Source organism: Ursus arctos, unplaced genomic scaffold (genome assembly GCF_023065955.2).
Source record: "Ursus arctos isolate Adak ecotype North America unplaced genomic scaffold, UrsArc2.0 scaffold_18, whole genome shotgun sequence".
NCBI lineage: Eukaryota > Metazoa > Chordata > Mammalia > Carnivora > Ursidae > Ursus > Ursus arctos.
The window spans coordinates 55,990,868-56,002,004 of record NW_026622852.1 but is presented as its reverse complement, the minus strand read 5'-3'; the positions used below and the strand labels follow the sequence as shown (position 1 = coordinate 56,002,004).

At 56.5% G+C, this 11,137-nt stretch overlaps 1 protein-coding gene and 1 non-coding gene across 15 annotated transcripts in view; both read right to left on the bottom strand.

Moving 5' to 3' along the window:
- Positions 1-2,418: 2,418 nt before the first annotated feature.
- The window catches only part of PRRC2B (proline rich coiled-coil 2B), an 86,317-nt gene continuing 77,598 nt past the window's right edge, over positions 2,419-11,137 (bottom strand). For 8 of the 14 annotated variants that reach the window (XM_048223419.2, XM_048223416.2, XM_048223420.2 and 5 more), the window contains 4 exons: positions 9,071-9,250; positions 8,392-8,483; positions 6,225-6,306; positions 2,419-4,964 (listed from right to left, as the gene is read on the bottom strand). In XM_048223419.2, coding sequence (XP_048079376.1) covers positions 4,830-4,964; positions 6,225-6,306; positions 8,392-8,483; positions 9,071-9,250 — 489 coding nt within the window. In that variant the 3' untranslated portion in view covers positions 2,419-4,829. The remainder of the gene's footprint in view (positions 4,965-6,224; positions 6,307-8,391; positions 8,484-9,070; positions 9,251-11,137) is intronic. The other 6 variants (XM_048223418.2, XM_048223421.2, XM_048223423.2 and 3 more) reach the window with 3 other exon arrangements.
- Positions 10,036-10,120, bottom strand: LOC113266644 (small nucleolar RNA SNORD62). The gene has a single exon (XR_003320449.1). It is a non-coding gene; the product is annotated as a small nucleolar RNA SNORD62 (small nucleolar RNA).

Sequence of the window (11,137 nt, the reverse complement as noted above, 5' to 3'; positions counted from 1 at the left end):
CACTAAGAAGTGGCAAGAAAAGAAAGAAAGAAAAAAAAATGCAACAAAGCAGGGGCGCCTGGCTGGCGCCTGACTGGCAGAGTATGTAACTCTTGATCTTGGGGTCCTGAGCTTACTTAAAAATTTAAAAATAATAAAATAAACCATGACAAATCAGATGCTTTCTCCTCTGACCCACCCACTTCTCAGAAGTAGGGGGAGGGCAAAGCGCAGGCAGGTGTCCTGCACACCTTAATTATCACCCACCAGGAGAAAGAATGGGCACTAATGCTCACCCATTTGGAAGATGCACCTAATCTATAGGTTTCAATCCCTTCTCTCCCCCACCTTGTTTTAAAGCATTTTAGCCAAGTCCCGATTTCCACATAAGCTGTCCGTAAAAATTCTTCCATCTCTCTCATCAAATGACAACAGAAATCGAGGGACACACAGCCTGAGAAAGCATGTTCAGCTTTAGAGCTTTTTCTCTTTTTTTTTAAATTTTTTTTATTTAAATAAGGAGAATTCTTTCATATGGAAAGAGCTAGTACAATCACATATTTGAAAGGAGAAACAATAGGTACTGTTCCGGAGGGAAGGGCAAAGGGTGAGTGTGCCACCATGACCTGCTGAATCCATGATTCCGTTTCCCATCCAAGGCAAAAGCTTCCCAAAAAATATATAAACAAGCTGCACATTACACCTTTAGCCATCGTCTGCCCTTTCAAATATCTGGTCTACATGAAAAGACAAAGAGGAAAGGCCAAAATAAAAACAAAAGGGAACAAAAACAAAACACAACCCTCAAGAACAACAAAAAACCCAAACCCTTTTTACTAGGCAAGGCATGAGGTCAAAAGCTTCGAGTACAGTGTCCCCTTTCAACAATGGAAGAACGTCATCCACACAGCCTTCACAGAGATTTCCACTCCACGGCTTCGTAACATGCTGAAGACAGGGTCCTGGGGACACTGCCACCCAGCGAGGGTGGGGATATGGTGAACGGCAAGGTCAGATGCGCCTGGAAGATCACTAGCCAAGTATGCACTGGTGGTCCCGATGGAGGGCATGGCTGGGGACAGTGCCTGATCCCAACACTGAGCCACCCTGTCCCAGGTGATCTCTTGGGTCCAGCTCACATTCTCAAGCAGGAAGAGATGGCTTTCTGGAAGCCTGCATTTCCCATTCAGCACAGAACATGACAAAGCACAAACACTCTACTGTCCTTGGTTGTCAAAGGCCATTTCCCGCAGACCTAACCCAGGCTTGCTCTGCAAGCAGTGAAAAGGGACAAATACAGATTAGAGAGGCAACATGCAGCTACTTGGTGGAGGGGAATCGAACAGCAGGGAGGGGCTTTACCAGTCTGCCACACACTGCCTCAGTGGGCCATTTCTGACACGGCCGTGCACCCACGTGCACACCCTCTGCCTCCGTAGCCCTGAGCATCAGTCACAAACCTCACCACCCGTCCAGAGGGCAGGTCCAGAAGACAGGAGGGCGAGGGCATAGCTGGAGAGACCAGAGGTCCATATTTCGTAAGATTCCCCAATATCCCTAGAAGTGGCTGGAATGACCACAGCTTTGGAACTCAACCGATTTCTGAATGTGTAAGTCATCCTCTGTTTTCCCTCATAAGGATCCCAGAGGCAGAAGTGTATGAATTCCAAGTCTGAAAACAATAATGTGGATTAAAAAGGGGGAAGCAACGGTAAAGAAAACCAGACCAAATATAACCAGCAGGGAACTTTTCAGGGGGGTGTATGCCTCTTGGACACTCGACTCCACACTCTGGGATTTCACCCCACTGAGTAGTTGACACTGGACAGACACTACTGCGGGGTCACCGGTTGCCAAGCAACGGGCTGCACCATCAATGGCCAGGGCCAAGCTGCCAGCATCAGAAAGGAGGCAGAGGTGCAGTGAGAGGGCTCTGAACACTCCCACTTCCCTCCCCCTACACCAATCTCAGCCCCAGAAAGGTAAGTGCTGGTCTTCACCCGTTCCCACCAAAGGCCCCATGGCGTCCTGGTAGAGGCCTCTGCATGGATTTGCACTGAGGATGGGGGTTTGAAACCAAAATAAGACCCTAAGCCCTATTACCTTGAGCTGGGTTCTAAAACCACATGAAGAGAAGAGATATTGCACCTTAAAACCTCTCTGCACTAAAAACTGCATTTCATCAGACTGAGGAAGAGACAGGGGTCGGGCAGGCCTCAGAACTGCCCTCGGCCCCGAGCCCAATTTAAAATCTGTATCTTAGTGGGAAAGAGACCGCAGCTCGGGCACACGGAGGTGGCGGATGCGCTGAACGTCACATGCAATTTCCTGGCCTTTCCTGCACAGAATGGTTCAGACATTATATATAAATAGAGCAGTGAAACATTTACTTTTTTTTTCACCTAGACCTACAACATCAATACATATAAATAAATTCTAGTGTTTTCTGTTTTTATTGGGGAGGGGGAAAGAGAGAAAATACAGGGGTAGAGAAAAGGGCTGGCAAACAGGTGACCTTTTGTTTTTATTTTTTCTCAAACAGGAAGTACTGTCACGCGGATGGCAGGTTCACCTGAAGGGTACACCTTGAGTTTGGAACAGCATCCGGAGCGGTTCTGTTGAATTTCAACACGAGAAAACCTTTTTTTCCTTTTGACATACAATGTGCACCGGAATTAGGTGTGCGGGCCTGGCCGTGTTTCTGAGCGTACAGGCGGCGAACGTGTGTGGCTCCTGCAGGGGCAGCCGGGCACGGGAGGCAGGTGGCGGCAGAGGGGAGCGGTGGGCAGGGCAGCTGGTCACAGGGACAACAGCAGTCACACACTCGCAGGGAAGAGAAAGCGCAGACGAGCACACAGGGCAGGCAAGTGCGAGCCACCCGTCAAGCGAGCGGCCCTTGAAGGGACCTCAGCATCAAGATTCGGGCATGAAGAGGGCCAGCTGGTGAGCAGCACGGTCTGAGGGTGGAGGCAGGAAGGGGAACACAAAGCTGCACGTGAAGCACTAGCACATCTGTCAAGAAAACCGACCCTGTCCGGAGGCCCCCGCGTCCGGCCGGCACGCTCGCCCGCGGGGTAAAGCGGGGAAGAGCCCCGAGAAGCTACAAGCGCTGTTCCCGAGGCGCTGCTCTCTACCTGGTTCTACGCTAGACACGCGTGCGGCGGCCCCGAGGGTGCGCGCTGCGGGGCTCACCCCACTCACCTCCTGCTTGTCCCCGGAGCCAGGTCCTCCCTGGAGCCACCGGGGGCGGTGGCAGAACTCGTGCAGGTAGGTGGCGGGCCGGTTAGTTACTCTGAAGAGCATGTGCGAAACCTGGCATTTGCCTTCCCCTCTCCTCGGAATGACAAAATCGGGGAGGATTTCCTTCTAGGACTTATTTTAAAAAGAAACGACAAAAACCCAGCACACAATGGCTCACACGAACGTTCTGCCAGGGCCACCGCTACACGCCTAAGAGGCTTTTCTCCGAGGCTGCCCGTGGCCGCGGCGGACCGGTCAGACCGCCAGCCGTCCTCCCCTTGGACCCTGCCCCAGCCATCCAGGAAGACGGACACTGCCCGGCTCGGGCCCTCTGCCCCACCTGGGTCTGCGGGGGGAGCGAAGAAAAGGAGAAAGAGGAAGCTCTCGCGGCAGCCTCGAGGGCCACGCGCCTCTGCTGCGGACCCCGCCTGACAGCCGTCCACGCGCCCGTCCCCACGTGAGGGCGCCTCCCGATTTCCAGGGGCGAGCTGTGCGGAAGGTGGCGGGACAGGAGGATCCAGACAAGAAAGAGACAGGCTCAGAGGAAGAGGAGGGCATGTTATGGAAGGCTTCAAGGAAGGGCGTGCGGGGCAAAGAGCGGCCCCCAGGTGCCGGAGCCCAGGGGCAGGGATGCCGCCGGGGCCCGCGGTGCTGTCAGCTCGCAGCGTCCAGGCCGCGCCGGGAAACCCCGGGGACTCCGTATCTGCGTGATTACCTCAGCTGCCCCGCGGTCGGGATGTCCACTGGCTTTAGAAGAGTCCAGGACAGAAATTGTGTCATGATTATGCTAAAACCGCCACTGGCTTCACTGGGCTGCCCCTAAGCTCTCGCGGTTGACCATCAGATCAGGGGCTGGAACCCAACTGACACCCCAACCTAACCTGCCCCTCCCCCTCACTGCTCGCAAGGAGCTGCCCACCCGCGTGCCCTCCACGTTTTCTGCGAGCACCGGCACCGGTTAGCCCACTGAGAGCACGGGGGACGTCCGCCCAAGAGTCCTGTGTTCAGGAATCGCAGGGACGGCCCAGTGGCCCCAGGAGAGAGGGGGAAGTGTGGTACAGAGACAGAGGAGGAGTGAGGGAGAGGATGGCAAAGAACGTAGAAAAGTTCAGCTATGCACACATAGCTTCTGTTTTTGTTTTGTTTTCCTTTCTCCTTTGTAAAAACTTTAGCTGCTTTTTAAAACAAAAAGCCTCGAACTAAAATGGCCCTGCTGCCAAACCACTGTGACTGGGGCCGGGAAGGGTGGGGGGAGCGCCGCGAGAAAGCGCCTGGCGGGGGAGCGGGGAGGGCTGGGGCTGGGCGGGATCATCGGTACTGCACAAAGGCTTGAGTCACTCCACGGTCACTGTGGACAGGAGGCGGGGACGTCGTGGGGACGGGGTCATTTGCTTGTTTGCTTCGTAGTAAAGCGAGCAGGTCAATGCCACATATCCACGGGGGCAAGCTGGTCGGACAACGGAGCTTTCGGGAGTGAACAAGGGAAGGGAGGTCTCTCAGTCCGGGCCAGGTGGTTGGACGGTGGATCTGGTGAGATGTCCGAGCGTCTGGCTGTGTCCAGGCCGAGCGGCCCTGTCCTCAAGGGAGGGGTGAGGCGTGGCCAAGCACCTTCAGGCCTTGCTCTCCTCCACTTTGACCGCCCGAGGCTTGATTGCTCCGGTTCGCTTCATCTGGGAGGCGGCTGAGGGGGCCTCCTGCAGTTTCACGGCTCCCAGGCTGGGTTTTTCATCCACTCGTTGTTTGGCCTTTGGACAGATGAATGTGGACAGAGACAGTTACCCTTATGCAGAAACATCTGTCTGGATACACAGCACCCACCGCCCCCGCCTGCTCCTGGGTCACAGAGAAAAGCTACCCTTTGGTGGAAGGACCAGACCGAGAAGGAACTCCCCGAGGAAGGACACGGGCATGAGGTGCTCTCTCCCTTCCCACAGGTGCTGAGGGCAGTGGTTCGGGGAGGCAGGAAGATGGCGGGTCCTCCGGGAAGCATTCTGGGATGGCCACGGGCCTCTGCAGGACTGACACATCCAAGGCCAACTTGGAAGGACCTTCTCAAATCAGTGCGCCCCGTGCCCCAAGGGTAAAAAGCCCCCGAGCAGATCCAAATGCACCCCACGAGTCGTAACTCCTGAACGTTTGCCGAGGGGCACGGGGCCACTGTGTGGACTTGGTCCTCCCCCATCTTCGACGCCCCCCTCCGACTCCTGCTCTCTTGGAAACCTTTCCCCAGGACCCTAGTTTGGCCTGGAGATTCCCAGTCAGGGTCCCATTAACCTGCAGCTCTGTGGCCAGCCTTGACTCTGCCCCCCACCGGGCTGTGAACCCTGCAAGAAAGCTTTAGCAGCTCAGTCCAAGCAATTCAAGGGGCGACCCTCCGGGGAACCAAGTTAGGAGGAGCGTAATGAGCGATCAAACTTCCGCCTCCGTCAGCCAGGAATGCGGTTTTATTAAAAAGCCACGCCTGACGTGTGTGAGCTCTGGAGCCCCAGCGCATCTTCCAGCAGCAGCGAGAACAGTGCCCGAAGGCACAGACACTGAGAAACCCCTTCTGTTACAAGTGGGAAAGCGTCGTTCCACGTGTCCTCCCACCCAGCCAAGACAGAGACGAGACACAGCACTTACTAGAGCTAGCACGCGCACGCACACACGCGCACGCACACACACGCGGCTTCTAGAGCTGACCCACAGACCTAACCGAGTCCCAGCGCCTTCACAGCCCAAATCGCTATGGAGGGAGAGTCCACCTTCTGGCGTCACCTCCTCAGAGGAATCCGCATCCTCCCTTCTCTGCAGGACAAGGAAGGATCCAGACGCCCGTCAAGAGGAGAAATGCCTTCGCCAGGAGGGACTCGGGCTGCCGGCTCCCGGCGCCACGCTCTAAGCACTAGGGCACGTCTCTCTTTTTAAGAGGAGCACTCAAATGGGTTGGACAGTCCCTTCTCTTTTGGCGCTTGGAGACGGGCCTAAGCGTCCGGGGCTGGAGGGTCTGGAAAGCCATCTTCTACCTGTTGAACGTAGTGTCCCTGCACAGAGCCCATGTTAACTGCTGATCCAGAGGGCTTCCCACTGGGGCTAGCAGAGCTAGGCCTGAAAAAACCAAAGGCAGGGGGTGAGAACACACGCGTCGCCAGAGAAACCGAGTCAAGCCTAGCACACGGCGCGGCCCTGGCTCGGGCAGCGCCCTCTCGGACGGAGGAAAGCCAAGACCTCAGACAGCCAGAGTGCAGAGGGTGCCGGAGCAGCTCGCAGAGACGCACCCAAGGGCGCAGGGGCTGAGGTCCTGGCTGTGGGCAGACACTGACCGGACAGGTAGACGGGCAGTGACCGTCTCTCGGGGTTGGGAGGGTCCAGACCAATGGGATTCTGTGACCCACACGAACGGTCTATGAAGCTGATTTCAGAATGGTGCCAAGTTTACTCCTAGTTTTCACTTTTTTAGACAGTGGGGGCAGGGGGGGCTGGCGAGTGGAAAGAGAAACCAAAAGGAGCAAAAATCTTTCGGAACATCTTCCTGGATGTGTTCCGCTGACGACACTACCCAGTTCTCCTGATGCTGACTAGCTGCCACGCGGATGAAAGAGACTCTGTGGTCAAAAAAAAGCCTAAGACGTGCTGTGTGTGGAGCTCCTCAGGACCCTTGACAATGGGGCTGCCCAGACCCTGTGCCAAGGGCCACGACCCCAACAAGCACGCCCCCGTGTGTCTGACCAGGGAACCCTGTTTTGGCAGGGCATGCCTCAGAAGTCCTGTTTCCAGAAAACGGGGAAAACACCGCTCTAGAAAAATACACCGATTTTCCCCACCCGGTTACAACCCCAACAAAACAAAAGCTATTCGTGACGGATTCTATCTCCTACATGTGCTCTTGCTCGGGGAGCCCTGGGGTTGCCTCTGTGGCCACCTGCTGCTCAGCACTGCCCACGCGGCAGGGGGGACAGCATCTGCTTATCCACAGAGCTTCCCTCGTGACTCCCAATTACGCTCATCATTCTGTGCTGCTGTCTGTGTTTCTCACACAGTTCTGTTGTTTTGGCCTATGTGGAAAATATGGTCAGAACACAAAACAAACTAATAAAAATAAATGAGGCCAAGAAGATAAAGAACGAACAGAAAAGATGATGGAATGGGGAAAGGTCCCACAAATGCCTTTCTCTGGAAATGCAGGTGGAGCGTGGAATGACGGGACAGACAGGAGGGACGAGGACTCGGCCTCAATGCTTCAAGAGAGCGCAGCGGAGCGGCCGCGGCAGGAAGACGAGATGGTGCTCTGATCTGCGGGAGTGCTCCCCGATCGGAGGGCGGCTGCACGCCCCTAGAGGGACCTCGGGGCACCCTGGAGCCCTGCCGCTAACCTCTCAGAGCGCTGCAAGTCATGCGTGTCTGTTCTACTCGCTTACAAAACAGGAGGGCGCTCCAGGCACCTCCCACGTGCCAACAAGACCTGACTGCGCGCGCGCCCGCCCACCCACCCACCCGCGGGCCTCAGGCCAGAGCATGCTGCCTCCCCCTCCCCGCACACTCTTCCTCGGGGGCCAACATGTCAGCAGAACCAGAGGTTCTTCGACTTTCTAGCACAGTAAGTAATTCATCCAAAGCCACCCCCAAATCCAGCTAAGGGACCTGGGACAGTTACTGGGGGCAGAGACCGAGACCGAGGACGCAAAGAGAAGGGGCCACTCCGCGCTATGAGAGGCACACATGGCCCGGCAAGGCCAGAAGCCACAGGCCCTGGCAGGACCAGGGGCCAGTGCAGGGAACATGCAGCCCCGGGAAAGGAAATTCTCCTTGCCTTCCAGGGAGTGTACCTTCCTGGCCAGTGGATCCTTTGGAAAATCTGCTGAGAAAACTTTGAGTACTGAGGTCGGGCCTCACGCTTTTAAAACATCAGCCGTTCCTTTTCCTACCTGTCCAGAAAGCTCTCCCAAACCAGAGCATTTTACTATGATGACTAGAAGCAAAACCACTCTGCCAGTTCCTGATTTCCCCATGGTTAACTAAAACGTGTGTTGTGTCCCGGCACTGAAATTTCAAGGTGACACGTGGCCTCAAAGGGGACCCACCTCAGTGCCCTTCCACGGCTCTCCCTGGGCCCCTAAGACTCTTCTGAACCACGGAGTCCCGTCTAGACCAAGTACCCGGCAATGCAGCATCTGACCCCCAGGGCACCTTTACCTGTAAGTCTGTGGTGACGGCACGGAGGCTCCCGAAGGGACGTTGTGTTTACTGTCGGCAAAGTGGAAGCCCTTCATCTCCATCTGAGAAGACTGAAGACACCAAGAAGGAATGAGAGGTTGTTTGATGGCCCCGGAGACGCCTGGCCCTCACCGACCCACCCCGTGCAGAGCCAGCCGATGAGAATTTCCAGGGAGAGCGGGATCGTCTAAAGGAATCTGCACTCCCCTTCCCCTCTAGTCCAGGCTGGAGAGGCTGCTTCTTGGAACCAAGAACTGTGCATTTTTGTTCTCTTGAAGTGGGGTGGGGAGAGAGGACTGTGCACCCCCAGGATGGCCGTCAACAGAGCCTGGACCCCAGTCCTACACATGCTCTATGGGGATGTCTGGGACCAGTCTCTGAGACGGCCCCACCACAGCTCCCCGGGCCCATCAGCCCCAGGCATCACCACCACACACTCCTTCCTTTCTGCTCTGGGTCTCGGCTCATGTCGCTGGCTTACACGGGAACCAAGGGGGCCCCACCATGGGGTTCCTAGAGGACTTCACGAGCAGGAAACCAGTGGTCTGGTGAGGCCAAGAGCTCGCACCTGCCCTCTGGCCCTTTCTGCCCCAACAGTGCTTCCTGACTAGCTAGCAACGATTTTCCCCGGGACACAGCAGGCTGGAGTCCTCCTCACCTCTCTGCTGGTGTTAAGGACCGAAGGCTGGGAGCCAGGTGGGAGGATTCTTCGGGGGGCCCCGACAGAGAGGCTCTGCCCCTGCGGCAGCTGGATGGACTGTGGCAGAATCAACGGCTGCTGCCCAGAGCCGTACCGCGGCAGAGGCAGCTGGGAGCCAGGCAGCGGCATCGTCAGCTGCTGGAGGACAGACACAGTCAAGAGGAAGAACAGATGTGGGGGAGAAAGCCACAAATTACTGTTTACACGTGACCCCGAAAGCGAACACACGTTATACTTCAGGTTCTCATTTCCCCAGAATTAAAGCACGGCCTCTGCACAGTGAGGTTCTGGATTTCTGCTAGGGCACACCCTGGAAGGTAGGGCGAGTCTGACTGCTGGAACCAGGCAGGTGGAGAAGGCAAGCTCAGAGCCGGGACAGCAGCGGACAGCAGGTGCCACGCTGAGGTGCTCCTGGGGCGAGCGTGGGATGCGAGCGGCTCCTCTCCGGGGCTGGGCTGGGCCACGTGCACCCCAGGCCTGCACCCAGCAAAGCTTTGCCGAATACACATTATGTGCACCGGGGGGGAGCACCAGGACACCCAGACCCGGGGAGCAGCAAGGACAGGGCCACACTGGACCTGGACCCAACATGGGAGCGCAGGCAGCAAACCCCTGTGCGTGGGGGTGGGGAAGAGTTAGGGAAGGTCAGGAGCACTTCTCAGGAAGTAATGTCCAAGCGAACCCCCAGAAGCCAACGGTGTATGGAAGTGTATCTACGTACTCGTTTGTGAGGCACGAAAAGGCAAAACCCCTTTACTGTTTTGCCTCTAAAGGTGATGGGAAACTCAACCGGGTTCTGGGGTTCAGGGCTCCTGGAACTGGAGACTCTTGGATCCTTCTGAAGGCTATTATGACAGCAGAACGTGTGTGTATGGGGTTGCGGGGCTGGAGACTCAGGACTGGGGCAGGGAGGCCACTTCTTGTCTCTCAGTCACTTTCCTCTTCATCCCCCTGCATTGAGTCCACAGTGGGGGGTCAGAAGGATCTATTGGAATTGCATCATGGAGACAAGTGGCAGCCAGAGCTCCAGCCCCCACGCTCCTCCTTGCACACGACAGGGTGCGGGATGAGGAGGAGGATGGTACCACACTTTGGAGTGTGTGGTGTGGCTAGACTTGTGTTTTATAGGGGGCACCCCGGCTGCTGTGGTAAGAACAGACTGTCGGGCCCAAGAAATGGCTGGATTCTGAATACTTTCCAAAGGTAGAGCCGACAGCACCTGCTAAAGGACCAGAGGGGGTGTGGGGGCAAGTGGGGACCTACGGGCAACATGGACAAGGCAGCCAGAAGGACCGGGAGAAAAATCAGGTTTTGGACTTGATGCCTTTGCGTATTATGTTTGAGATGCCCTAAGACGCCAGAGCGGAAGCGACAGGCAGCCCACGGGCCAGAAAACATATAGCTGGTGGGAATGCGAAGACCCAAATTTTGATGGGACTTAGAGCCAAGGCCTAGACAGAGGTTGGAGGGCAGAGCCCAGGGGGCACGGGGAGCGCAGACCACGCAGCTGAGGAAGAGGATTCCACCAGGATGGTGCATGTGAACCAGAGTGAAGAACACGCTTCCGGGGGGTTACGAGCACCCTCTGGGTCAAGTGCTATCAACGGGTCAGCAGGATAAGAGTAAAAGACAACCATCAGGAACGGACCGGCGTCCTTAAAAAAAGTTTTATGGGTTTGTCTCTTTAACGAGCGGAATAACAGGGTCAGCTGGGTGTGAACGAGAGGCGGCTCCCTCTCTGGATGGTGGCCCCGCAGCGCCTCTGAGGGGACGGCAGGAGCCCGGCTGGAAGGGCCTCCCCCTGGCACGGCCAGCCCACCCCTGTAGCAGGAGACCCGGCAGGGAGCGCTTTGTGCAAGATCTCGTTTTGCCACGGCTTGTATCTCTCTAGTGACACGGGAAGCAAGACGCGGGCAGGTGGAAGATGGCGAGGAGAAAGTTGCAAGTCTGAAACCGGCAGTGGGAGCAGGGGACTGATGGGCCCGAGTGCAGGGACACAGACACTCCCAAAGGTGGCTGTCGGCG